The sequence below is a fragment of the Takifugu flavidus genome, chromosome 14, assembly GCF_003711565.1.
Source record: "Takifugu flavidus isolate HTHZ2018 chromosome 14, ASM371156v2, whole genome shotgun sequence".
NCBI classification, from domain to species: Eukaryota; Metazoa; Chordata; class Actinopteri; order Tetraodontiformes; family Tetraodontidae; genus Takifugu; species Takifugu flavidus.
The window spans coordinates 11,708,795-11,733,063 of NC_079533.1; the positions used below are offsets into that span (position 1 = coordinate 11,708,795).

A 24,269-nucleotide genomic window follows, 5' to 3' on the forward strand; every position below is an offset into this window, starting at 1 on the left:
CACAGGGAGTAAATACAAACAGCAACGTGATGCTGCAGGATGGCGCGGCGTGTTCACGGGCATCCAGAGAGAACGGGGAGCGCAGGTTAGCAGCACAGCCCTACTGGTTTGGCTTCTATTCCACTCTCCTCTCCTCACTGAGCTTCTTCTGATCCCGGTCCAGTCAGGAAGAGGCGGCGGTCCCGGCTGACTCATCCCCTGTAAATCAAACAAATCTGCTTCCTACCGACTCTGACCCTTTCTTCACTTTGCTCCTCTCTCTCCCTCTCAAGGGGAACATGTGGCCCGGTGGAGGACCGACAGAGGGGGAGAGTTATCTCCTGGATTGCTGGCAAGTGCCGGCCCGAGTGCGGAGCAATTACGCTCACTTCTAATTCCCTGTGCGAAAACAAACACAGCTGAAAATGTGAAAAACCACAGAGTGACACAGTCTGTCAGAAGCAGTTACGGCTGCAGAGGCAAAGCAGCTGTAGAGAAAAAGGATCACCTTTATTTCACACACTCATATAAAACAAGCAGCACGGGCGGAGTGGTCCACACAGATCTGTCGCTTCCATGCGGTGAATCACGGCAAAAGCAGGATTTTGTCGATGAACTTGGCCATTCGGACGTCCCGCTTCGACAGGCCGCCGCAGTCGTGTGTCGTCAGTGTGATCTGGACCTGCGTGAACACAAAGGCGTCTGCTTTACCGAGAGCCAGGTTTTTGTCTTCGCAGGGTCAAATCGAGCCCAAACTAGGATTATTTGCTGCGTTGGCTCTGAGGCAGCGTCTTCAAAGCTTCTAAAACCCAAAGACGGTGCAGTGAAAGTGGAGGATTTGCCCCCCAAAAAATGTAAAAATTGAGAAAGTGGACATTTAGCTGTGGAAACTCCGCCACAGTTTCGTCGTTAAAGTGATTCTGTGCAGCTTCTTGGGTTACAACTGGTTGCAGATTCTGACACTGATCCCAGGTTTGGGTTCTGTTTGGTGCGGCTTGATGAAGATGCACGTGGGCGTCGTGCCCGCCCGCCCGCTCACTGCTGCCAAAAAAGCAGTTCCAGGGTGCAGCTCCAGCTACAAACCACAAATCGGTGTTTTTCACATTTTTGTTTGGTGTTCCTGAAAGACATTAGTGTCCTGTCCCAGAACACTAAAGTCTGGACGGACCCAGCTGGTCCTTTCCTGTGTTTGGGTCCGCATGCTAAGACCAGAGCTAGTTAAGGCGGTAAACTGCACCTATTGATGCGGGAGGCGGCGGTTCTGAGCCAAAGGAAAATGTCTGTCAGCTTTCATTTTAATACCACAGAAGAACATGGATGTCATCTCCACAGGGTGGGATTTATGTGCATGTGCACGTGCACAGAGACCTGCAGCCTCACTCCACAGTGGCTTTAATAAAGAACGGATTAGGAGCAGCATTCCTCTCAAAGCGACCTGGTCCGCCACGCAGTAACTCAGCGGCTACACGCTAATGCTCGGAGATTTTGCGGGCCCGGGTTTATCACTCGGACCGCTACTTTATTTCTCAGGCAGTCGAAGTCTTTGGGGTTGCGGGGGCTTCGCAGACGGGAGTCGGTGATATTGGCAGAGCTTTTCAGAAGAAAAATGTTGGATTAGCGCGAGGAGCTACTACGGCTGAGCGTACATCGGCCCGAGAGCTCTCCAGAACCAGCCGGGACTGTTAGCCTTTATCCAGGGCTGGCTGATCTTGGTGTGTGAGTGAGCGTCGTAACTGTAGATGTCACCAGACGGACGGAACAAAGGCAGCCTTGGAGGAACCATTAGTGGTTTGGGCTGTAACGTGTTTACCTTGTTATATACATTAAACCATTCAGGGTGATGGTTCATCTTCTCTGCCTGCAGAGCCACCCGCGACATGAAGCCAAAAGCCTGGAAGGACAGAAACATCAAAGTTAGAAGGGCAGAAAAAGGCATCAAAGCCATGCTGGTTCCCAGGCTGCCGCTCTGCAGTCAGGTGGGACAGAACCGACCCCACCGACCCGCCGTTCATGACGGCTTGAGCATAAAATGTCGTAATTTACTGTCGGATTTCACAGAGAAGTCAAAATAAACACCAGCTCCAAAGGAAAGGAATCAACCTTAACCCCTGTTTATCATCTTAAATCAGCAATAATCCCGTTCTTTTATAATCTGTTCCCAAAGTCTGGCTGACAGAAACTCTTTTTAAATCTAAAACCCACGGCCGCTCCTGGAAAGATGGCGAGGGAACAAAACGTGGACGGAGACACCGGTGAGGAAAAACCTCCACGGAGAGAAAGAGGCAGGCACGCGCTCAGAAACACACGCGCTCTTCGTATTTCAAGCCCGGCGTGCGTCTCTGTCCCATCTCGGGGGCCATCCAGGGAGTCATTATGGTTATTCTCATTATCTACAAAGAGCAGAGAAATCCCCCAGTGAGGGGGGGGGGGGGGGGGGGGGGAATCAGGTACACCTATTTCAGAGCAATTTCCCACTGCAATCTCAATTAAGCCCCTAAATACTTCCTCCCTGTCTAATTAAATCAACTGAAGCGCCATTGTTTACGGCCCCGTCCACCACCTGACACGGCCAAACAGAATTACCGTCGCGGAAGAAATTGCGTTGAGCCTTTTGCATTGTAACCCGTTCCTGAGGGGTCCGGTCCGGCGCTCGCGCGGAGCCTGTAACACGATCGGCGGCTCGATCAAATTGGTTATCAAGGAAACCGTCTCCTGATCAATTTAAGTAATTGGCATATTCCTGCAACTTGACCCCGCTGGCACCAATTTGGAGGCAGAGGTGGCCTGTTTTCCCTCAGCCCTCCTGGTTCTGACGGAGCAGGCCGTCATGTCAGGTGTCGTCTGAACACTGAATGACGAGTACAGCGGATTAGGAGGAAACTACATCCGATTACATGTCGTATTTCGGGTTATTTCTCATCAGAACGTCAGCGTCGCCCGCAGAAATCCAGATAAGCCAAGTTTAATTTCGTGGCTGAATTTGAGGTTTGAGTGGCTGCTAATTTTAGCTAGCTACGCTGCGACTCTGTAGGGAAATAGGGTTTGATTTTTTACTGGGAACATAATTATTCCCATTAAAGATAAACAATCTCAGGGCCTCGATTGACATGAGTAATGCACCACAAGCCAGCAAACATGGAACGGGGCCATTTTGACCCCACGGACCACTAAAGGTGACGCCTTTGACCCGTTTGCGTGACTAACATTGAAAAACTGATCACACACACAAACAGAAAGTTCCTGAAAGGGCCTGGAAAGATCTTCACCCCTCACAGGTGGCGGCCCCCCTCGGGGGCGGTCGGGACAGCAGCGGGACACAATGCAGGTAAGGAGGCGACGCCGAGGCCGTCAGTCACCCGGGGGTCAACTCAACGGCAAACAAGAAAATAAAACCGAGCTCAGTTTCCCAGCTGAGGTCTCATGTCGACAGGGGTCAAGGGCCGCTTTGTTTACCTCACTTGTTTTGCGGGGACCACACCACTCGGGCCGACAGGTCGTCCAGCCGCTCCTCTCTCCAGCCATCCTCCAAACACTGGCCCTACGAGCTGTCGCTGTCAGAGTCGGCTAATTTGACATGACATTACGCAGGCCCCCCCCCCCCATCTCAAATAATCAGAAACACCCGCAGCCAGACCCCAACTACACCCCTTTCCCCACCTTCCAGCTTTTGAGGAGCCCATTTGGTGCTATTACGGCATGATTGTCACACAACACTGGAAGAGACAATTAGGGTGGCGAGCGGCGGCGTTGTCTCTCTCTCTCTCTCTCTCTCTCTCTCTCTCTCTCTCTCTCTCTCTCTCTGCGGCTGTGGGCTGGAACGCAGGACTCAGTTTCAAACACATGTGTCTGTTATTTGCAGATCAGTTTTCCACCAGCGAGCGGTCCAGGGGCTTAGAAACGCCTGCTCTGTCTTGCCAGGACTAAGTGCATGCAGATTGCGCCTTCTCCCCGCTGCACTCGGACACACACACATAAAGACGAGCCGCCCTCCTTCATTACACACCGCCGCAACTACCCGATGATTACCCCGCCGTCGCCCGAGTCAGCATTAACCCCTGGAAAAGCTTCCTCCCACCACAGTGAAAAGCAGGAACGCTGCGGTGGTGATGAGGATCAGCACACCTCTCACATCCCCAAACATCTCTGATTAAGCCCGCCTGCTAACATGTAACCTAGAGCCGCCAATAGCGACTCTCTCTGGTCGTCAACGCCGCCAGGTTTGGACCGCTCGTCCATCTCAGCTCACCAGTAGCGCGAGGGCTCGTTTGACGAGACAGGCGAACGTGAGACGCCTCCTGTTCCCAGGGAGAGTTCCATTTTGGAGATGAATGTGGGAAGTGAGCACCTCTGAGGTGATGAACGGGCCTCTCAGGCCGAGCGTGTTTGCACACGTGCTCTGTGACACGGCAGATGCGCGGCGATCTCTGCGGCGATACGTCTCCATCAGCCGCAACATAAATATTTTGATGAGCAGCTTGTAGAGGCCCGCAGAAACATTCAGTAGAACAACTTAAGGATGTTTGAACATTTGTCAACGCTGCAAAATGTGTCAGAGAGTCAGCATCTTGTAATTTGCTTTCCAGGTTCCTGTAGAAAAGGGCTCTGATTTTGCTGGAAGGCAGCTATTCTGTGGTGAGCGTTCCCGTGTATTCACACATGCGTGAGCACTGAAGGATAGTTATTTGTCTGAGTGAACAGATTCCATGAAACGGCCTTCAGATACGACCTCTAAAGCAGCTCTGAGGTGTTTCTGCAGCCTGTAACATTTACAGCACTCACGAGGGTCGTGTCCATTAGGAGGCCCGGCTGCTAGAACCTGCAGACTGATACACGTCTATTCATCTCAGTGGAAAAGTCACTGCACATTAATGAACCCTTTCATTCAGAAACAGCTTCTAGGTCAGTTCGACAAAGTCAAACATCAGAATTTCACATTTAGACTGAATCATTTTTTGTCCAGTATTTCAGATTCAAGGAGAAAATAATAGGATACGGTTCAAATATTTAGTCATTTAATTTTAGTAATGCAGAATTATTATTGATGTGAATTTTTAGAAAATGTGTTTGCTTATTTACGAGATGTCCATTAAAATCTCTGTACGCGTAGAACAGTAGTGCACTAAAGAGATCGACAGCAGAGACTCCGGAGCACAACCCACCACTTTTCCATCCCAAATGCAGCTTCCCCCCCAACCAAACACCGAATTACTGAAGAGCTGTGGGAAGATGAAATGTCACTGATGTCAACTTCAGCTACAACACCGCAGCATGAGCATGCACAGCTCGTCGCTCCTCCGTGAGCTGCGTCTGAGGGCTGCTCCTTTCGCCTGCGTCTCGTGGATGTTTCCACAGCGACTGCCGAAATGTGAAGCAGATGCTCGTCTGTAAACAAGCGCGCCGTAATGGTCGGTGCGTAAACAATATCAGCGAATGAATCCTAAAAAAGTAGAGATTCCCACCAGAACTGACGGTATTAGGAGGCATGGAGAGCCCATTCAACCTTTTCAGGCAGCACCAGGGCAAAAAACAGTAACTCACAATTACCGCCACTAATTATACAGCTCACAGAAAACAGTCACAACAGCAACACTACAATTTGCATTTTTCTGCAATTAAATCAAATCAAAAATATCTAATCCAGTTGTACTTCTTCATTTCTTTCTGCTTCACAGTTACCATCATTTTCGCGCCTCTATCGCCCCCTACAGGCCACCAGCGGAAGCGACCGTGTTGCAGCGCGGCGGATCCGTTGTTGCCATTAGAAACTCTCTGGGATGGGATTTCTGCAATCCCATCATTTGCAGTGTAAGTGGCGGGTGGAAATTTGCCAACAGCATTGCTCCTCATCTCCACTCCCCTCTGCTAAATGCTGCCGAAGAGCAGTCATAAAAATGAGCTGGAGAGTTTGTGAAAACCAACCAAGTGTGTGTGTGTGTGTGTGTGTGTGTGTGAGTGTGTGTGTGTGTGTGATGGCGGTGGCGAGGCAAAGATAGAAAGAGGGATGCCAATATGTGAAATTAGAACGGCATGTGCCCAACATGGAGCAGAGACAAAGGTGGAGAGACGGTGATGAGGAAGGGAGGGAGGATAAAACCAAACATGCTCCAGAAAGAATGGTGGGGTTGTTAGTGGTTTGTGGAGCAGATGAAACATTTTAGCCAATTTGATTGTTTTTGAAAGAAATAATTCTGATCAAATCCCTAACGGCCGCCAACAGGCTGCCTGGCGTTTCTCCGGGTAATGTGGTCTGACGTGTCGGGGGAAAGAAGAGAGGCTTTAGAGGATGGGGAGCAGATGGGGGGGGGGGGGGGGGTCGGCACAGCACATGCTGACCAAAATCAAACGTGGGGAAGTGTAAAAACTGAGTATTTTAGGGGCTAAGGCGACTAACGACGGGATTAGGAGTAGTCCGCTAAGGGCCTTGAGACGTGCTGATACGTGCGCTGCAGCACAAACCTGCCCGGACAAACGGTTCCATCATTTGATTGTTCTCTGACATTAAAAAATGACAGAATTTCAAAATGATCAATTTTAGCCAGGAAGAACACAGACGAGTGGCACCCACAACCTGGTAAATATATGAAATCCTTTATACAGCCAAGAATATTTATCAAATACACAGCTAATTTAGATTAAGGAGTTTGAAGCATTAAAATTTGGGCGAATATAAACAGAAGGTGCCTTTATGTGCTTTCATTCTGTTCGTGGGGGTTTGGAGGATGCATGACAATGGAAGGGAGGCTGTGACGTCTGTGATATTAATAAAAGTATGAAGCTGTTATGGAGGAAATCTCCGTAAACAGAAGGATTATAGTGGTGTAAATACTGTCAACCTCAAAGGCTTCAGACACGAGGACGTGAGTAACATGAGCCTGACACTGCTGATTTTACAATTTACCTTTAACACGCTTTCGACTTTAGCTCTGGTTGATGCTATTTTTCAACTGGACAGTACAAAAAGTATTATGTTTGATCCAAAGCGTTTTTCTTTGCAGGTAGGAACGGGGGAAACTGAGCCTTCCCCGTCTACACCTGCAACCAATCAGCACATAAACACTGATGAATTTGCGTGTTTCCGATGTTTAGCGAGATGGCTGCTCGTCTGGTCGTCTGTGTCCTGATCTGCAGCCAACAGACCTTACTACAGACCCCCGGGGACCGCAGCAGAGCAAAGACACAATTCTTCTATGAATATTAAAAGAATTAGTTTCATAACTCTACCAGGCATCAGTTCCATTTCCGTGCAAGTGAAGCGAATTTGCTTTTTAGCGATTAGGACCAATGAAATTGACTTGACAAAATGGCTGTAATAGGTTGTTGCCATTGGCCCCCGAAGAATGAGACGTTATACACAAACCTGATTGAAATTCTTAAAGTGGAGCTCTTTGAAGATGGCATCTCGGTCTTCCACCTCCACCCAGCCTGCAGTCCTGAGTTCTACCAAGAGCTGATCCCGCTCTGCTGGGGAAAGCCAGTGGTCTGATGACTGCAGACATTATAGGGCGCAAATAATTATCTTGTTATTACTCTTAAATAATATAATATTGGTCTTCATCACAAATGCGTAGTTTTAACTGGCTTGGATTGGCCAAGACAGCTGGGTGCTGTTCGATTTAAGGCCACTGGGTGGCAGCAGAATATAAGTACTGTACCGGTAATAGCGATAAACTGGTGACACTGTTTTCTGCGATCGGTTTTTTAATTAACTTTTTCCATTACTAAATCTGTTATTTCCGCAAAACAACATAATTTAATTTTGGGGCGACCCAAGATGATTGTTTGGTGGCCATTATTTCCACAGAGGACTTCGCATTTACTCGCGTAGATTATTTGTTCACGTTTTTATAAATGCATTTTGTCTGCTCTTCAGAATCTGTGGCTTTAAAAAAAACTAAACATTTTCAATAGCGACCTGTGTATTTAAAATTCCAAATAATGGAGATACAACTTTATTTCGGACAGTTTAACTCAGGGCGTGCACCCTGCAAACGGTAGCTTGAATGCAAACGTGTAAATGGTTTCGTCCGTATCATTAGAAATGACCGCCATGTAACTCTAAATACACCATTTTAGAACCAAGACAGCATAATTTAGCACGTTGAACTAAACCTACTCATTCCCTCTGAATGGACACAGGCTACATTTGGCTGTATGCTAACGCCGGAGCTGTCAGTGAGACACGCACCATGTTGGAGATGTTCCCGGAGACGTGACGACTGACTGCGAACAAACCGCTCCAGAACCGTGGACTGCTCGTCTTTGGGCCCAATATCAGCCCGAACATTATCAAATGTCCCCTGTCCCCAGCAGCTGTCCCCAGTCTACCGCAAGTCCGCACGTTTGTCCTCAGTCCAGCATAGGTGGTCAGAATGATGCCTGATTCAAAATCTACAAGTTTGAAATTTAGGTACTGTACACCAACCGGTCGGGGCAAGAAAAGTAAAATCCAATTTAATGTGCAACCTTTCATTGTCTATAACATCCTAAGTTTTGATAAGAAGTGTTATTACTCAGGCAGGTGGATTTATTTCATGTATAAACAGGGGCCTGTGGATTTGACTTCAACACCTGAAATGTCCAGTGTATTTTTTATTATATTGTTGACATAAATTAGGAATTTGAAGCATGGGGAAAATTCACGTTCCAGTTTTTTTGCAGTCTATACATGTGGTTTTCAGTCTTGGTGCTCATGGTCCTGTCCCGGTACGAGCCAGCGGATGCTCTCTGTGCGCAGGATCGCATAGAAAGTGAAGCCTGTGATGAAAAGGACCGAGAAGACCAGCAGCCAGTCAATGGACTTCACTGGGACGCTGGGCAGAGGGCCTTGGTGGTCTGCATCCCACACCACCCTGTCAGCTGCGGCATCAAACCCTTCAACGGTTCATCAGATACGATGGGCAGTGAGAAACAGAGGAATGCAAGTTGTTTAAGTCCAACACAAGAAGGGATTTTAACCATGCAAACCTGTTTGGTTAGCGATGAAAGAGTAGAGCATCTCCAGAGTTCTGTCTGTGTGGTTGAAACGAGCCATGGGTTTGGCCCCCTGGAACAAGAGGATGTTGGGCACTGCAACAGTCCCAAACCTTGTGGAGAGGCTGATGAACAGAAGAAAATAGTCAAACTTAAGCAATTTTAGCTAAGACACTTGAAAAGTGGTGCCTGAGATTATGATTAACTAGAAAATCTCCACCAAGCAATGGTAAAGGATCCTTTAAAAACTCCTTGACTGTCTATATATGTATATAAATGTTATATATTGCCAGTAGTAGGAGGTTAAATTATATAATCGGTTGCTTCATGATCAAATCCCCTTGGCCTTGATGCCTGGAAGACCAGGGGTCAACACCCCCGTAGAATCCAGAATCTCATCAAAATCTAATCATTTCTTCCTTGTTCCATTAAAAAAAATCATGATCCATTCAAAATCCATTCATAAGATTTCAAGTCATTTTGCCACGGCAGACATAAACGCCGGCTGTCAACATTGGCGGAGTTAACAGGGCTCAAACTTCTGCCTCTACCAGAGAAACGCAACAGAGACACCAGTCACCTGCTGTGCTGAGAGGCATCCAGGGCCAGGAAGTGCATGCTGGGAAAGACTCGAGGCAGGGCGTTGAAGTGAGGGGCCAATCTAGCCGAGAACTGACACCAGGAGGTGAAGAAGAGCACCACGGAGCACTCGCTGCTGTTCGCATTCAGGAACTCCATCAGATCCTGGGTGACATGAAAGCAGAAGTCCGAACAGCGTTTACATGGTTACACGTGGTTGGGTTGCATTCCATGACGACTGGATTAAAAGTAAAAACAGATTTCCAAGAATGGATTCCAGCCACTGTGGAAGCATACCTGTGAAATATTGAGGACCTGCACCGTGAAATCTTTAATGCCAGTAATGTTCCTCTTGTCGCAGTTGACTTTGTAGGTCTTGGCGGTCTCTGTGGCGTTGGGCTCCTCGGGTGATGTGGCGTCCGCATGAACTATGTCAAGAGTAACCTGGAGGCAAATGAACAGAAACAAGACTTTTGCTAGCAGGCTTGATATTAGGGTCATTCCTAAGCAACTGCTATCAAGCTGAAATAGAAATCTAAGAAAGACAAGATGATCTAGTGCAGGGGTGTCCTATTCGGCGATCACAACTATAGCCTGGGTAGATCACGTGACATGACCCCGCCCTGCTTTCCTCCAGCAAAGCGCTACATTCATGTGCTACCCTTTTCAGGAAGATGCTGAGATTGCTTCACCGTTTCACCCGAACCTTCTGGCGATGAGATTTTGACACGACACGCCGACATTCAGTTGAAGTCCAGAACTCATGGACAGTTCTGGGACTTGTTCACAGAGGAAAAAGTACTCCAACATCAGGAAATGCGCGACTGCTCCACCATCATTGGTGATCAGGTCTGATTCCTACACTGCAATGTGAAATTTAAGGGAGTGGACCGGTAACATCAAATACGTGGCTAACCATGTGTGGTAAACCAAACAGACTAACTCGTGATTTCATTTGAAGGCAGCTAAATCTAAAAATATTTTACTGCTAAACTAATAATATAATAAAGCCAATAAACCTGCTGCGATGACTCCGAGCTCGTCTCCTCCGGTGGCTCTTCATCAGCAGCTACAGGATCACACTGATCACTGCCCTCATCACAAGGTGGGGTGAAACCTGACAGGGGATCTTTCACATTTTTGGGGATGAGGGCCTGGATGTCTGATGGACTGATAGAGGCGTCAGTCCCCATCACGGCATCTGCTATCTCTGCTGTCTTGAATTGTCTTTTTGGCACAGTGTCCAGCTCCTCTGATTCCACAAAGCTGGGACTGTTTTTGGAGTCGGACGCTGCATCTCCAGACAGTACATCAACAGAGGCATGGTGCCCATCAACAGAGGCATGGTGCCCTGCAAAAACACAATAATGTGTCTAAGTCAGTGCATCGCTTGCTCCCATGTATTGAACGGCAGAAACAAACATCTATAAACACGGTCCAATGTACAGAGTGTTGCATTCCTTGCTATTAAAATGCATTCAAAGCGATGACATCAACTTGTTGAACGGTTTCTAGTGTTTGTAATTCGTCAAAGATGCATAACTAGCTTTTAATCGTATTGGATTTTTCTTTAAAACGGACATATTCAGAGTACATTCAAATAAAGCCTTGTTTTTAATTTAATCTGTTGAGTATAATTCAGTGTTATCGCAACGCAAAACAAAGCCGACACGCTCAAATATGTGTGCAATATTACGACTACATATGGAATTAGTCTTAATTTATTCGTTTTAAAAAGCAGGATGGTTAAACTAATTCACTGTTTTGCTAACAGCTAAGACTAGCATACGTGCTCACCTTGCGCCTCCACAGACGAAAATCTATCGGTGCTATGCAAAATAAATGCTAAAACAAAAAACAGGTGATGTTTAATTATAATCCCTGTCATGATTTTATATTTAGCTAAAAGACTATTGCTTGTCAAGACATTTTTAAAAGTTAAACGATGAATCTCAAATGAAGAAACTCTCGGTGGCGGAAGTTCTTCTTCTTCTTTTGATTTAATGGCAGTTGGCATCCGTGTTTTACATTACTGCCCCCTACTGGTCATCGAGCGCATTCGTTCATCCATCCTTGTATCCTTATTGACAGTCTAGTACAGGTCAAAAATGTCAAATCTTTCCTCCCCCCTGAACTCTCTACATATCTCAAAGAAAATGATTTTGTCGATTGATTTTGAATTTGCTCATTGATTCCTTTTTATTTAAAGTAGTTACAAAGACAAATAATCTGTCGGATGGACTGGCTCTATAACACTACTGTATTCAACATAAATTAATATCTTAATAAATATAAGAAATACATTATCCATTTTAAAAAAATGATCACATAGCCCTACTTTTTTTTTTTTTACAATTTTGCTGCGTGTGCAAAACTGTTTGTGCTATGAATATTTGTTATCATCTAACTTGTGATTTGAACAGTAAACATGTTTATTTTTAAAAATTACTGTATAGTACTTCTAATATGTTAGTCTGGGAGGAGTTTATAGGCTATACATACATACATCTTATTAGTTCACGTGTTTCTATTCACTAAGCAATAATTTATGCACATAAATATTAATGTTGGTCCTCCATTTTTGCCTGAATTGTTCTACCATGTTTGTATGGTGGCCCCACTTGGACAGAAATAGGTATTTGATCATATTTATTACCATCTGTGATAATATTTTAAAAAATAAGAACACAATTCCAAATTCTACTATGTTTACTGGAATAATCTAATATTATATCTATATATCTAATCTAATAATCTACAAGAGATTTACTTGATAGATTTCAATATAGATTTCATGTTCTATACTTTCTTCACAGTGTTTATAGACCTAAATGTTGCTTAAAAACTACAAATTTGCATAATCGTGAAAGCAACTTTGGCTGGGAGGAACATCTTCAATGTCATTTTCAGATTTATTACACAATTTTGAAACATTCCATGACAACCATGCAGGTGTAAAACAGGAATATGCAAAGCTTTACAGGCTCTCCAATCAACCGTCATAGACGTCCAATCTTCCTACACACAAACATGAGGTACATTTTCTGTCTTTTTTTTTTTTTAAATAATATAGAAACTAAAAAAAAAAATCCAGAAAACATCAACTCATGTGTAATGTCAGCACTGAGAGAACAAGATGGATCACAAATATTCCCTTCATCATCCCTTCTTCCATGTGGTCTTTGGAGGGTCCAAATCCAAAAGTCAGCTTAAAAACAGAGAAAAGACAAAAGAAGAATCATTTTGTTACACATATGTTCAAAATCCGTACTATAAAACTATTTCAGGTGACGACTCAAAGTTACGCAGAGGAAGAGACGTAGACGGACCATCGGCGGTCGTCAGAACACCTCCTGAGGAACCGGAGAGAAAAAAGATGGACAGCAGAATCACACGAGAGAAAAAGGTTTCATTTTTCACATCGTTGCGTTCTGACGGTGGGAACTGGTCCTGATGGGAGCCGGCGTGAACCCTGGCTCACGACCTTGCAACACAACTTCTATCAAACATGGCTAAGTGAGATTTCTATACAAAAGAGAAGCTGGGAAAAAGCATGTTTATAAATACAAGAGATGACAGTTTACATGAGCAGTGTGTAATTTACAATGCATTTAAAATACAGTCATTTTAATAGCTTCACGTGTGACAACATAAAGGTGTTTTCTTTTAAATGAGCCAAACAATCACTCCATCATTGAGCTTCAAGTGCTTTTTCAGTATTTTCATATGGTGAATGAGCTTGTGAAAAATTGGTTTATAAAAAAAAACGACAACAAAATAACAACATTAATACCTATACTTTGTTAACTTGCCGTTCTTTGGTAGAGGGTGAAAATGATGTAATTAATGCAACATTTCAGTGAGCTCTGTTGAGGAAAAGTAGAAAAATACAACAATAATAAAAAGTGACAGTATCAAAGTTTTCACAGTACAGTACATGCAAGTGATTATTGCATTAAAAAGATGCCTTCGTGGGAGAAATCCTGTGAGGATAAAACAAAAGACTTGCCCCCTGATGGTGCAGTTTGTGTTTTTAGTACCTAAGCAATGTAATAAATGACTTTTGGTTTTTTTTTTTCCATAAAAACGAACACTGAAAATCCTTTACTGTATCAACTGGAACCAGAACTAATGATGGGATTTTGGTTGCCGTTAACGCATTTAGCAACACATCAAAGACAAAATGACATTAGGAATCTTTGTAGAGCAGCTCTGATGGTCTCCAAATGGTTTAAATTACATTAAAGATGACGACTGACCATCAACTATGAGAGAAGGAAGTAAATAACATAAATGTGTCCATAAGATGCAATAAATCCAGACCGACGGGAGGCCTGGCTGCTACAAAACACACTTGTCCCATTAAAACACCGATTTTTTCCTGTTGCAAAGGCGGCGTCTCCTGCTTTCTTTTCCCTCCACTAACATTCATTTTCTATGAATTTTAAACGGGGCGTTGAACTGTTCCGCTTATGGTAGTAAAAGACCTGGAAGTGTTTCCTTTGCTCAGCTGTGCTAAGATGCTACATGAAGCCCACCAACAGCTCAGGCTCGTGGTGATCGACCTCTGCGGCCGTCAGCGACACGCTCCGCTCCCTAAAGCAGCGGCGCAGCAGCGGAAGCGTCTTCACCACATCGAGGTCCAGCAGGAGTGCTGAGAAACAGTTTCCCATCAGGTGGCCGGCACACATGACACCATCACAAACGATTAAAAAAAAAGTCCCTTTATTCTCAGGGCAGACAGGGAATGGTTACCGGATCTTACAGGATCTCGCGGGACACCCGTGCACGTGCAGTTCAATGAGTGCAGGGTGGGGAGAAACCAGAGGTAGCCGTCACTCATTGGCCGGCTTCTCTTTGCAGGAAGGTTCACAGAGGATTTCCTTGTGTGGGATAGGATATGGGAACGCCGCTCCGCTGCAGGTGCTACCGTAACCCAGTTTGTTGAGCCGAGAGAGCCCCTTGATGCTGCCGGGGGGCCGCCCGGGGCTGACCTTATATCCCGCTGCTCTGGTGGTGCCCAGCGGCCTTCCTGGACTCGTCTTGAACCCAGCGGCCCTGGTGGTGCCCAGTGGACGCCCCGTGCTGGTTCTGTACCCGGCCAGCTTGGTGGTCCCCAAAGGCCTCCCTCGTCTGCCGGTCTTCCCGGCAGCCTTGCTCTTCTTCTTCCCATCTTCCGGGGCTGGATTGGCGCTCTTTACGCCGGGCATTTTCCCAGGAGCCCGGAGGTCCCCCCCGAGCAGGTCCTGCCTCTGGCACACCATGGCCTTGTGGCCCTGCGTGGGCAATGCCATGGGGGCCAGCGTCATCTGGAGGGACGGAGGGGGAGGAGGGTAGAACTTGCTGGACTGGGAAGTGCAGAGCTCAAAGTGGGAGGCGGGATGGTGGCTGTCCTCTGCCAGGCAGGACGGTCTGCTGTTCATGCAGAAGTCGCCGCTGGTGACCTGACGCATCATCTTCTGTGGAGAAATGAGGGAAAACCAAAGTCACCACCAGGGAGCGGGGAAAACATCCCCAAAGCTGTTTTAACCCACCACAAATGAGTGGAAACATCACAAAGGTGAAGGTGACAAGTACGGACGAGATGAAAACGACACATCTACCAGCTATTTTAGGAAGGAATTCTCTATTTTCACCACTAAGGGGGTTCCGCAGGGCTCAGTACTGGGTCCTGCACAGTTTCACAATCTCCCCACCTGTGACAGCACATTCAACCATCTGAATCCTCCACTAAGTCTTTCTAATGTTAACACATTTCACCTGCTTCCAATTTGAAATTACCGGGAGTCTCTGGGATTAAGGATTATGTGTCTGCTCACAGCAGAGCGCTCCACGATCCTGCTCACTTTTATTTTACACATCCAGTAGTTATTAAGCTACTCCAAACTTTTTGCTTCTGGCCTCTTTGGTCTATTTTCTGTCCTCAGTGATTTCTAATGAGAGCTGTGTGAAGGTGAATCCATCTGGGGGGGTCTCGAGATACCCCGAACTCTGCAGGGGGGCATTTAAATGTCCACATCTGCCTCACTATTTTTTCTTACATCCCAATTTCACAATTAACAAGTCCAGGATGAGGAAAGATCGCAGGGAACTGCTGATGCGTCCTCTTTTGTACAAAAGAAAATTGAAATCGTCGCACCACATGATGCTGGAACTGAGGCATTCGGGCGGGTTATTCTGATTTTCTGCAGAGGACAGCGCGTTGTTGACGCCGTGGTAACATCCATTCACAAAAATATGCAAATGCCGCATCTCGTTCTGCGTCCGGACGACAAAACCTCCCGCTACGCGCGTCACTTTCTCGCTGTGCACCAACTGGATCCGTGTGGAATAACGGAGACGAGCGCATTAAAGGTTCACCAGGCGGAAAAAGTGCGCTGACAGCCGCTGAAATGGGGGGGGAACGCCGAGGACAGCCCGCTGCCATTAGCGGGGACGCCAGTGAGACAGATCTACTGTACCTCGATTGTTCGCAGACGTCGGAGCCGAAAGGGTTAAGCAGAAAAATGATCTTTCATCTCTCAGAGATCCAGTCGATCCATTACGCCCAATATTTCCGCAGCAGAGGACATCGGATGACCTTAAAGCGGAGCCGCGGCCTCCTCCGTCGACCAGCCGACGTGAAGCAGACGCGGAACGTCCCCGGCGGGCGGCTCTTTTCCCCAAATCTATCTGCCAGCTCCAGCGGTTCGGACTAGAAACGCAGCCATTTTCCATTAAAAATTAATAGGACGGCAGCGCCGTCTGAGCATGCGCAGAAGAGTTGACAAAGGACAGAAGGTTGTCTGCTGCAACTGTTTAAATTCAGCCAAACTCCAACCATCATGTGCTAACATCTGCTAAACCAAGCCGGTTAAACCACCGAGTAACCGAAACCGTCAATGGAAATGATTTTTTTTTTTAAATTATGCGAAGTGCAGAGAAATGTCCGTTGCCTTGGTAACACCTTGTTTTATTGCGCGAGAAAACTTTAAAACATCTTACATTTTAGGCGTTCTTCATAAAACATGTTTCTATGCCACACAAGGTGGAAAAAAGCCATTATGAATGATTGAAAAATAAAAAAAAAGTTTTATTGGTAGAAAACTAAATGGAGAAAGAAAAACCACACAAAACACACTCTAAACTGAGGCGCATGTAGGGAAACATTAAAACGTAGACTAAAATATTTTCCCACGGTGACAAAATCGACATGAGATTGAAAATGAGATGGATCCTCCGATGATTCCTTCATCCGCCTCTACAACACTTTGTATCGGCCTTTGCTGATAGGCTGGTAGGAATTTTGCTGGAATAGAAAAAGATGATAAAAGATGTTAAGACAACCTTCAGAGACAAATGCTGTGATTACCTTTATTGACTAACCCCCACACTTGACAGTACCGGAAGAATATTCTGTACTTACTAATCTGATGAGTTCTTCCTTGATTAATCTTGTGATCTCTGTTTTTGCTTTCTGCACAGCCAGTTCATTCGCACCTAGAAGTCAATTTAAGCATTAATTCTGCGCAAGGAGATGAGAATTGTGTCAACAGGAAAAGGCAAGGTGTATTTTGTAGGTTTCAAAGGACAAAGTCTGAGAAATAAGCTTGGCTGACACATACTTTCAATAGCCAGGTAGATCTTGCGTTCTCCCTCTTTGGGCTCTTTGCCTGGAGGGAAATAAGTTCCCCTGATGGTGATGGCAGCTTCAGAGTATTCACCGATCCTCTGCAGGGCTTCTTTAGATGTCACCTTCCACCTCGCAGTCTGGAAATTGGGCGGGGGGGGCAAATGGAATGTCAATTTCTTTCCCCCGGCAGTGGAAGAGTTCAGAATCAATTCAGAAGAGGAGAAGTTTGAGTGCTGCTGACCTGAGGGAAGTCGTTGATCTCCAGCTCCTCCTCGTATCTCGTGACGGTCTCGACCTGTTCCGCCGCCTGTCGCTCCTCCTCCAGCTTCTCCACGGGGGTGTAGTTCAGCTTGGCATTGATCTTTTCTGCCAGCTGCTCCGCGATGGTCTTGGCTGACACGGAGGGCGTCATGATGGTGCCGCCCCGCAGGATGGCGTTGGTGGCCTGCTGCATCACGTCCTGCACAAAATTAGAAAACACGTTTCACGTTATCTGCTCTGCAGGAGGAAACGCGAGGTTTCAGTCTGGTTTCATACCTGAGCCTCGGCCCCCAGGTTCTTCTGGGCGTTGATCTTGAGTGCCAGCCTCTTGGCCATCTCTAGTTTCTGGATGTTTCCAGCAGAGGGGGGTCCAAGACCTGGAAGTCCTCCCGTAACTCCAGCTGCTGGGCTGGAAACAGCTCCGGCAGCTCCAGGGAGGGCCCCAGGAGCAGACATGTCCTTCACCCTCTTCTTTGAATTAAACATGCTTTCGATTTGCTCCTCAATCTGTGGAAGGGAGAGGAAGAAACAAGATGTGACAACTGACACTCTCAGTCTATTTTAAAGCTTCAGGTAGAAGATTTTAAATGTTCTCACATCCAGGGCTCCATCTTCGTCGTCTGAATCCTGAAGGCCCAGAGCAGCCTTCTGCAGTTTCTTCCTCTCATTGGCCAGCGCATGTTCTGTCTCATCAAACTTAAAGCCTTTCCCTGAGAAACCGCTGCTGCTCTTGATGACTTTACCCTCCTGTGGGAAAAGCAAAAGCAGGAAAAATACATTTACTAGACTAAATGAGTGTGTCTGAGGGGAATAATACTGTTATTATTTACATCTGTATTCCTACATGGCAAAATTGTATCTAATAAACACAAAATCAACACATTTATTCCGATTTCTTCTCACATTATGGGATAGAATATGGAAAACATCCCATCCTACCGCTTTCTGCTGATCTTTAAACGACACCCATAGTTGTTCCAGTTCAGGCGGGACAGAAGAGCCCGACAGCTCCAAAGCTTTGATGATGTCACCAGCATAGCGAACCTGATCTTCTGTGATGAAAGTGTAGGCGAAGCCCTGAACGGAGAGAGATCACGGTGGTGACCAAGAACGAACCAAAAGAACACACTACGCGACAATAACCCCATATAACCTTGTTGCCGGCTCGGCCCGTGCGTCCAGCCCTGTGGACGTAGTCCTCATAGTGGTTTGGGCAGTTGTAGTTGACAACCAGAATGAGCTGTTTGACGTCCAGGCCTCTGGCTGCCACAGAGGTGGCCACCATCAGGCGACAGGCGCCGTTCTTAAAATCGTTGATGATGCTGTCTCTGTCGTACTGATCAATTCCTGGAAGGAAATTGGACATTTGGGAGACTGAGCATTTCTACCAGGACTACTCACTAAAATACCCGTTTCTCCAGCAGGTGCTGCCATCGTAACGTGATGATATAATTAATTTAGAATCAACGAATGTCCTCACCTCCGTGCAGAGACATGCAGGGGTACGAGGCTTTCATCAGGTCTTTTAACAAGGCGTCTGCATGCTCCTGTTTGTCCACGAAAATGATGACCGAGCCCCTCTCTTGGTAGTGACCCAGAAGCTCCAGCAGCTTCAAGAATTTCTTGTCCTCCTCAATCACCAACTACAGGACCAGAGGCAAAAAAGAAGAGCTAATGGCGATGATGGCCCTCTGAATAATCAATGAGACGGAAAGCAGATTCTTTACCACATGCTGTTCCACGTCCGAGCAAACCACGCTGCGACCCCCCACCTGGACTTCAATAGGCTTGTTCAGAATTCTACGGGCAAGTGCCTCCATGGCTCTGGGGAAGGTGGCTGAAAACATGACTGTCTGACGATCTGGACGAACACTGTCCACAATACGCATCACCTGGGATCAGCAATAATGTCAATTTACCAGGAATAAAGAGCACGGTGGAGCACATAAGCTGAATCTACAGTCACCTGTGGCTCAAACCCCATGTCAAACATCCGATCTGCTTCATCCAGCACCATGTACGTGACCCTGCGCAGGTTGGTAACTCGACCTAAACACACCAGCGGAGAAGAGCAAATGAAAATGGTTAATGTGAGAAAAACCTGCTGCCGCTCGCAAAAAACAAACACACAAAAGTTCCATACAAATAACCGGGTTCATGTCAGACTAGGTGTTAATACTAACTTCAGCAAGTCTGTCAAACAGACAGGGTATTTATTTTACATATTTTATACACTTTTTTGTTTTGTTTGTTTCTTTAAGGTTGACTCTGGTCTTGCGTACCATCTCAGGGACATGAGGGACCTGTAAAAGTCAGAAAACAGCCTCAAGACAAAATACAAGAGATGAAGCCCCATCAAGCATTATCTGAGCAAGCCTCTGATCACCTACAAGGGAAACATATTACAGATTACCTCGCATGTGTGGAAACAATCATCACGATGATGATGGACAATGAAAAGGGACAATATTTTACATTTGGAATGCAAAATTTGTACAGTTATTTATTCCCACAAGCCACATGATAAAAGTAGGTTTTTGTAATCATTCAAGCTGTTTTTTAAAAAAAAAAAAAAAAAATCATGTCTAATAACTGATCCTGACGCACAGTTCTCATACATTTAACCGAGTCTGAACCGTAGAGGCAGCACCAGGTCCACCTACCTGCTCTTGCCCTCATCTTCAGGAAAACCTCAGTGTCGTGCAGATATGACTGATCCAGGTGATCAAATGTCAACAGTTTAGTAAGTAGGACTGGATTTGGATCATCATCATACTTGTTATTATATTGTGACATTTACTCCATGCATGTCTTAACAAAAGCCTCAAACTCAATGCTTCTAATCCCATCAAGATAAAGACGCTCGTAGGTCGAGGCGAGTCAACTCACCACTGTTGGCCCCCAACATGTCAATCATTCTTCCTGGGGTGCACACGATGATCTCGGCTCCTCTCTTCAGCTCCGCAATCTGCATATTAAGGAATATTCAAGAGTGCACGAGTCAACCATCAGTAGGCTCCATCCCCTCAGCTTCTCAACATTTTCATTTATGTGAGCCCCACTGGGCACCATTAAGAATTATTCTGGCAAATAAATTTGAGTCAAACTGAATTACTCTGACAATACCGAAAGTGGTAAAAGATTAAGGGCAACATAGTGCTTAAAGTGCTTTACTGAACATTTGATGGTCAAAAGAAGCATAAACAACAGACCCCGCTGACCCACTCAACTTGACTCCACCGGCAGCATAATTTACTTAATATAATGTATTTCTGTATGTATTCTCTATGATCCATGCCTATTCTCTCCTCTCTTCTCCTCTCTCTCTACCCAGCCCCCCCATCAGCAGGAGGGTCCCCCTACATGAGCCTGGTCCTGCTCAAGGTTTCTTCCTGTTAAAGGGGAGTTTTTCCTGCCACTGTTGCTTGTTTGGGGTCAGGCCCTGGGATTTTGTAAAGCGCCTAAAAACAATTTTGATTGTAAAAGACGCTCTATAAAAATTGATTGATTGATAAGAAGCATGAAGAGAAGCATACATACAAATTTAGAATGGAGAACTGACACTAAAGTCTAAAAAGGAATCTGCTCCATGTTGTAAGCTGGAAACTATTATGTGCAGAAGTACAGAAGTCTGGACTGAAAGGTCATGAATTCTCCTTGATAAATCACATCTTGGATGCTCCTGACCAGGTGCTGATGTAATTACCTGTTCGCTGATACCGGTGCCTCCATAAACACACACCACCCTGAGCCCCAGCGGTTTAGAGAACTTCTTGCACTCCTTGGTAATCTGCAGGGCCAACTCTCTGGTCGGAGTCATAATTACCGCTGTGAAGAGCAGAGAAAAAGTGCACGGCTACTAAACATTTCCTGTGTTTCGCAACATGCATCCAATTTTAATCCAAGAGAATTATTTTCTCCTTACATATCGGTCCCTCGGACTCCTCTAGCGGCCGCTGGTCCATGATGTGTCGGAACATGGGCAGAAGGAAAGCTATTGTTTTGCCGCTGCCGGTTTTAGCGATGCCAATGAGGTCTCTGCCAGACATAACAGCTGGGATTGCCTGGGCCTGGATAGGAGTGGGCTTCTCATAGCTGTGCCTGGGAATAAAAATAAATGAGTAGAGCCTCGTCTAAAAACTTATTTTAACACCATTTAACATCATTTCAAATTCACAAGGTGTGTTATGTTTATCAGGGTACAGAATCTGTTTGGTGTGGCATCTTTAGCACCAGCGATTATCACTCAGACGTACTTCTTTAGAGCGCTGAGGATCTTCATTGAAACTCCACACTGCACCCAGGTCTTGATGGGTTTGGGACAGCCCTTGCCTTTAACGATGATGCCTTCCAGTTCCAGTCTGTATGCATTCACATCTTCAAATCAAACCGAAAGACAAACAGTTAATGAAGGGTTAAAAAATAACTAGTTTTTGAAAAGAACCCTGCATCTTGGATAAGAAGCATTAATGTTGCACAGCTGAATTTGGCAGGTGCGTTTGATTAAGATACAACCAATGACATCAGACTGAGTGTGTGCAGGGTTTGTTATTAAAATGTTATCAGCCAGCTAATCAGCACCACCATCTTTGAGCTCCGTCTAATGTCAGTGGTTTACTGACCCTCTTGACTCATCTTGGCAAGCTCAGGGACCTCCACGTAGAAGTTTTTGCGGTAAGACTCATACTGAATCTTTTCATGGTCCACAGGCTCCAGGACCTTCCTCTGTTTGGTCCGGAACCCAGTAAGAGCTGTCTGCAGATCCACCTCCTCCTCCTCGGATGAGTACTGTCAGAACAATGGGGACGATTGAAAATTGTGCCCAAGTTGTGTAGAATTTCAATATTGTTCCAAACACCAAAGACTCAGTTTCATTAGACGAGATCTACTGGCGGAACACACACCTCCATGGCATCCTGGTCATTCTCCATCAGCTCTCCCTTCTTCTTGTGAGTGTGAGGCCCCTTCTTGGTTTTGACCACTGTTACCACTTTGGTAACGGTCATTGCTCCTTTCTGTTGAGGACGAACAGTTGAATTGACCAAGCACAAACACACAAACTGCTGCCGTAACTGGAGCTCAACATGGAAATGAAGCACACGCCTCACCTTATCATTTCCTTTCATGGGCCCGATGTTAAACTTTTTCACTTCCTGTTTCACCTCCTCCATGTAGGCATCCAGTGGATCCACATCGTCCTCAGCCTCCAGCTCCATCGGACTGTCTTTTTCCTTGTCTTCCCCCTCTGTCTTCTCCTCCTTTATATCACTGTCTTTCTTCTCCCCCTTCTCTTCACCATCTTCATCATCGTTTCCTTCCATTGGTGCTGAAACATCCTCATCATCATCTGAAATTATAGAATTTAAATTTTAATTATTGTTGAGGTTTCATCTTTAGGATATGGTGTAAAGAGAAGATAATCCAAGTAAATATGCTGTTAAATTCCTTTCTCACCTTCATCATCCTCCAGGCTCCATTTCTTTCCCTGCTTCATTTCTTCCAATTCCTTCTTGATCTCGCCAATATTTTCAATTGCCTTCTTTCTCTGCTCTTCCCTCCACTTCTCCACACGCTCCTTCCTCTTTCTCATCTCTTCTTCCAGTTTATTCTGGTCAAAGTCTTGCTGCACGGACAGACTTAAAATCAAAAACAGCTCCCCATCTAGTTTCCAATTAGATTTTAAGGGTTACACAGAATTTAACTTACGTCCTCTACTTTTTCATCCTCTTTCTCCTCCTTAACCTTTTTCTTCTCAGATACAGGCTCCACGCTGTCTTTCTCTTTGCTCTTTGAACTGTAAGAAGGATAAGAATATAACAACAATCTATTATTTTGTTTCCTGCACATATTCATCATTTTGGTAATACTAAATTTAAACCTCACCTTTCATCCCTCCTACTCTTGGTGGGGCTGCCAGACCGGGACCTCCGAGTCCTGGTTCTACTGTTGGACCTTCTCCTCTCTCGGCTTCTGGATCTCCGCCTGTCTCTGCTCCTGGAGCGCCTGAACAACAAAAGAACAAATCACTGAAGGAAAAATGTTTCCATTCAGGAACACCATCACAATTTTTGTGGGGGATGGTAAATATGCACTTTTTGTTTTTTTTACAGTTTTGAACACTATAAAATACTACATTAGTATTAATATGCACTATTATGGTAACAGGAAATGGCTTATTGGGTTGCACAGATACTACATGTGACCAGTGCCACTCATTCCTGAACCCATCTCCAGGCCGTGTTTCCACACGTTTGAAGAGACTCACCTGGCTCTTTTCCTGTCTCTGGACCGGGACCTGCGGCGGTCCCGGCTCCGAGAGCGCTCTCTTCTGCTCCGATCTCGGTCGTCTTTCTTGGAGCGCTTGTCCGGAGAGCGACTTTTCGACCTGCTACCCGTCCGTCCCCGAGATGAGGAACGTTTTCTGTAGTGTCTAAATAGGAAAACATCGGAATAATCATATCAACGGATGGTCGGCGAAAATAACGTGACGCAGTATTTAATATTTTAGCACTCTGTGAGATTATGTGTAGGTTAACGTAACACGTTAGCATGCGAATTTCATTTCGCCACTGCAATTAAAACTTTTCGACCACCAGTTACTGTAGTTACAACAAATTCAGCAAAGTAGCATTTTATCATCCTATTATTCAAGCGTACCTTGATTCACGCCCCATTTTTATCCCACGTAGTTATATCCTGTAAAAAATAGTTTGCGCAGAGAGAAAGACAACGATCCGCACATACAACGTCGCTCATACTACGTCAAAATCCCGCGACATAACAATGCAAATTAAAACCAATCGTACAGTGCGCCACCTTGTGGAGGGAGGGTGAAGTATCTCTAAAAACATGTGACATAAGGTACTTG

At 45.7% G+C, this 24,269-nt stretch overlaps 4 protein-coding genes and 1 long non-coding RNA gene across 8 annotated transcripts; 1 reads left to right on the top strand and 4 right to left on the bottom strand.

The window, feature by feature from the left end:
• Nucleotides 1–432: 432 nt before the first annotated feature.
• LOC130537702 (pterin-4-alpha-carbinolamine dehydratase 2-like) lies at nucleotides 433–8,449 on the bottom strand. 2 transcript variants are annotated; one of them, XM_057054703.1, is made up of 5 exons: nucleotides 8,165–8,449; nucleotides 7,337–7,465; nucleotides 4,226–4,426; nucleotides 1,790–1,870; nucleotides 433–661 (listed from the first exon to the last, which is right to left on the bottom strand). In XM_057054703.1, exons 1-5 carry the CDS (start codon nucleotides 8,447–8,449, stop codon nucleotides 566–568), a joined length of 792 nt encoding a protein of 263 aa, XP_056910683.1. In that variant the 3' UTR covers nucleotides 433–565. The 2 variants fall into 2 exon arrangements, with proteins under 2 accessions (XP_056910683.1, XP_056910684.1); XM_057054704.1 differs by lacking the exon at nucleotides 4,226–4,426.
• On the top strand, nucleotides 4,862–7,199 carry LOC130537703 (uncharacterized). The gene is made up of 2 exons (XR_008953680.1): nucleotides 4,862–5,784; nucleotides 6,975–7,199. It is a non-coding gene; the product is annotated as an uncharacterized LOC130537703 (long non-coding RNA).
• A 106-nt stretch (nucleotides 8,450–8,555) lies between the features above and the next one.
• On the bottom strand, nucleotides 8,556–11,535 carry txndc15 (thioredoxin domain containing 15). Its single transcript, XM_057054702.1, has 6 exons — nucleotides 11,326–11,535; nucleotides 10,548–10,879; nucleotides 9,826–9,972; nucleotides 9,530–9,693; nucleotides 8,944–9,074; nucleotides 8,556–8,850 (listed from the first exon to the last, which is right to left on the bottom strand). Exons 1-6 carry the CDS (start codon nucleotides 11,414–11,416, stop codon nucleotides 8,654–8,656), a joined length of 1,062 nt encoding a protein of 353 aa, XP_056910682.1. The 5' UTR covers nucleotides 11,417–11,535; the 3' UTR covers nucleotides 8,556–8,653.
• Nucleotides 11,536–12,421: 886 nt separating this feature from the next.
• On the bottom strand, nucleotides 12,422–16,309 carry c14h5orf24 (chromosome 14 C5orf24 homolog). Of its 3 annotated transcripts, none has more exons than XR_008953617.1 (3): nucleotides 15,990–16,309; nucleotides 14,160–14,987; nucleotides 12,422–14,124 (listed from the first exon to the last, which is right to left on the bottom strand). XR_008953617.1 is itself a non-coding variant. In XM_057054261.1 (2 exons), the coding sequence occupies exon 2, from the start codon at nucleotides 14,982–14,984 to the stop codon at nucleotides 14,364–14,366; it is 621 nt and encodes a 206-aa protein (XP_056910241.1). In that variant the 5' UTR covers nucleotides 15,990–16,309; the 3' UTR covers nucleotides 12,422–14,363. The 3 variants fall into 3 exon arrangements, 1 of the variants encoding a protein (XP_056910241.1); XR_008953618.1 differs by having other exon boundaries at nucleotides 12,422–14,072; nucleotides 14,115–14,987; XM_057054261.1 differs by having other exon boundaries at nucleotides 12,422–14,984.
• A 150-nt stretch (nucleotides 16,310–16,459) lies between these two features.
• ddx46 (DEAD (Asp-Glu-Ala-Asp) box polypeptide 46) lies at nucleotides 16,460–24,230 on the bottom strand. Its single transcript, XM_057054259.1, has 23 exons — nucleotides 24,059–24,230; nucleotides 23,667–23,831; nucleotides 23,285–23,404; nucleotides 23,108–23,195; nucleotides 22,856–23,024; nucleotides 22,510–22,748; nucleotides 22,306–22,416; nucleotides 22,024–22,189; nucleotides 21,658–21,778; nucleotides 21,327–21,502; nucleotides 21,108–21,229; nucleotides 20,291–20,369; nucleotides 19,368–19,450; nucleotides 19,129–19,293; nucleotides 18,882–19,044; nucleotides 18,555–18,748; nucleotides 18,341–18,478; nucleotides 17,999–18,148; nucleotides 17,678–17,908; nucleotides 17,382–17,600; nucleotides 17,133–17,277; nucleotides 16,934–17,007; nucleotides 16,460–16,816 (listed from the first exon to the last, which is right to left on the bottom strand). The coding sequence occupies exons 1-23, from the start codon at nucleotides 24,073–24,075 to the stop codon at nucleotides 16,769–16,771; spliced, it is 3,183 nt and encodes a 1,060-aa protein (XP_056910239.1). The 5' UTR covers nucleotides 24,076–24,230; the 3' UTR covers nucleotides 16,460–16,768.
• Between the last annotated feature and the right edge of the window lie 39 nt (nucleotides 24,231–24,269).